The 2799-nt window shown below is 36.3% G+C and overlaps 1 protein-coding gene across 1 annotated transcript; it reads right to left on the bottom strand.

Annotated features, from left to right (window-relative positions):
- Window positions 1-1361: 1361 nt before the first annotated feature.
- LOC113312774 (prostatic spermine-binding protein-like) lies at window positions 1362-1766 on the bottom strand. Its single transcript, XM_026561509.1, has one exon. The coding sequence runs from the start codon at window positions 1764-1766 to the stop codon at window positions 1362-1364; it is 405 nt and encodes a 134-aa protein (XP_026417294.1).
- Between the last annotated feature and the right edge of the window lie 1033 nt (window positions 1767-2799).

Below are 2799 nucleotides of genomic sequence, written 5' to 3'. Positions count from 1 at the left end.
AACTCTGCAAGAACTTCAAACTAAAAGGAAAGGTGGAGTTTAAATGCACTAAGGGGATTCCATGTGAAACTCAGGGTTGCAATTTGTTTATGGAAATGCGCCGGTCTAGTGCAAAGAAAATATATGGAAAACATTACTGGAAATGCCCTGAATGTCAAACGGTGGAATGGGCTGAATAAGTGTTGTTATGTTTTAATTTAATCAAGAGTTTGAATATGAATTGATGTTATGTGTTTTTTAATAATTAGTATGTGTTGTTGTTCTTATAAGAGTTTAAATTTGATGAACATGATGTAATGTGATTTTAAAATAATTAATAATACTTATTTTCATATTCGTATGATTCACGATTACACTGAGAACGTGCAACAAGCATTTAAACCAATAGGAGACCCTTTTGGACGAGTTATGTTTCGTGAGGGTTTACAGAGAGATATACCCACAAAACCTATCATTATTTAAACTGTTTACTCTTTGGATGATGAATCTTCAAAGGGGGACGGGTTATACTCTGGGAAGTTGTTTTTTAACATCACATAACACTTATAAAATCTAAAAAGTTTCCCTTCTTTTTTTCGTAAGTCTCCAAAGCCGCTTGCTCCTACAACAAAAGAAAACAATATTAATTTATAATTATATTCAATAATTCAGTACACATACTTGGTAGGTAGGTAAGTGTCTTACGATTTTAGAAGGTACTGGAGCCCTTAATAGGTATAAGGTTCTTTGTATCGATACATATTCTTTCACGTCAGAAGTGATAATGTCTAATCTTGTTTTCAGATACTTAGTCGTTTGTTCATTCAGATTCCCAGTATGTATAGTAAACCTTTGTACAACTTCTCCCAAATGTTTGTGTTATTTGGTTGTTCATCTTCTTCTTCATTCTCTAGATTAACATCGACCCATAAACTAAAAATCAATTCGTCATCCGCCGGATTATAACCCACCATAATGAAGAAAGAAAAGTATTGTTTTGTAAATAATAATTTGGACAAAAGAAGTGTTTATTTTTGTAGATGGAGAAGAGATTTGGTCGAACTAATGTGTTCATTGGTAAACCATATGTGATATATTTATACATGGTCATTATACATATCCATATACTGTACAAAGAAATTTCACGGATAAGTATACATGTTCATATACTGTAAAAAGAGATTTCACGGATAATTATACATATCCATATACTGTACAAAGATATTTAAATGATTTCACTTGATTCATAAATGTAAACCACATGGCCATCAAATAAAAACGTATTCATTGGCATACATAATTGAAGCCCAAAAATAATTTTAAAGTCCCTCTAACATATGCATGTAGCATTCGAAATTTTAAACACAACAATGAAAGGGTCATCATAAATCCTCCGACTCAACATCATAATCATCATACAAATCCTCATCATCGTACGCATCCTCCTCCTCATCATCCTCAACATCGTCATCGTCCTCATCGTCATCTCCATCATGTTCATATTCGTCTTCTACATGTCCGTCTCCATAAACATGTTCAGCTGCATGTTCAAAGTTATCTGGGATTTGATCATTGTAATCTCCATAATAAACAAATGCGCCATCCTCGTTTTGACTAGGAACAACTTCTTCTTCTAAATATGTATCATCATAATCTCCACATGATGATGGAAGTACCACGTATTCCATATATGTACCCTCCAAACTAGACAAGTATGTTGCCTGACCTCCTCTACCAGGACGCGTAGCAATGTTCTTGACAAGATCCGTTCTTTGTTGTAGGTGCATTTTTAGGTTTTTCAGAGTTGACATAAATACACGACCATTATTGGTAGGTTAGGGAATCGGAACATGAAAAACTCTGCCCCAATCCGTATCTCGACGTTCATGCTCAATAATTATGTTGTGTAAAATAAGACAACATTTCATAATTAGGTTCAAGTCAGATTGTTGCCAATACTTACACGGTGATCCGAAAATTCTGAATTTATCTTGAAGCGCTCCAAAAGCACGCTCGACATCCTTTCTTTTAGCCACTTGATACTTGTTGAATCTCACATACTCGGGAATGTCCAATGTCTGACTGAAAGCTTGTACAATTGTAGTTAACTTTGGATAGATACCATCGGCTAAGAAATAACCCATATTGTATTGGTAACCATTGATGAAATAATTGCATGGAGGTGCTACACCCTTTAGCATGTGTTGATGGTGGATTTTAGTTCAGGGCTAAAATTGTAAAAGCCAAAATTATGCGCTGACATCCTGCAAAGGATAGAGCCACTGATAAGTGATGAATACTTCTCCACTTTACTAATTCACCTAAAATGGAGCATGTAGCAGCAATCCCACATACCTTGTGAATTTATAACATTATTAATGTATGACCAGCCTTGTATTTCCTGTACTACTTCATTCTCATTATTGGTGCGGCATGACGACTGAGTGATCGCTCTCAGCAGAACAACACGAATCTCCAAGCATTAATAATGAAGCATGTACGAAATACCCATATAGGCTATAACTCTCGGAGTGTTATACTAGCCCGATTGAGCATCTGAACTGTCCATATCAGTCTCAGAAACGATCACGACCATCCAACTTCACCAGCATGATTGGATGACTCAGATCGAATCCACAACCCTCAAGCAGGTATTGGAGTATTCACCACCGGCCCAATGCGGACTTGCATGGTCGGCCTCCCCAAAAGGGTAGCATGGCTTGCCAATACGTCCAGCCAAAACAGCGTGGACGAGAAACTCTAAATTAGGGTTTACGACACATTACATGTATCGCAAAGTAGTCTCAACCATCCATCTTC

This window comes from Papaver somniferum, chromosome 9 (genome assembly GCF_003573695.1).
Source record: "Papaver somniferum cultivar HN1 chromosome 9, ASM357369v1, whole genome shotgun sequence".
NCBI lineage: Eukaryota > Viridiplantae > Streptophyta > Magnoliopsida > Ranunculales > Papaveraceae > Papaver > Papaver somniferum.
The sequence above is the reverse complement of the archived record's forward strand: the minus strand, read 5'-3'. Positions and strand labels throughout refer to the sequence as shown.

What these genes read in the sequence shown, in the direction of transcription:
- LOC113312774 (XM_026561509.1), bottom strand. Translation starts at nt 1,766, where the DNA reads ATGCACCTACAACAAAGAACGGATCTTGTCAAGAACATTGCTACGCGT.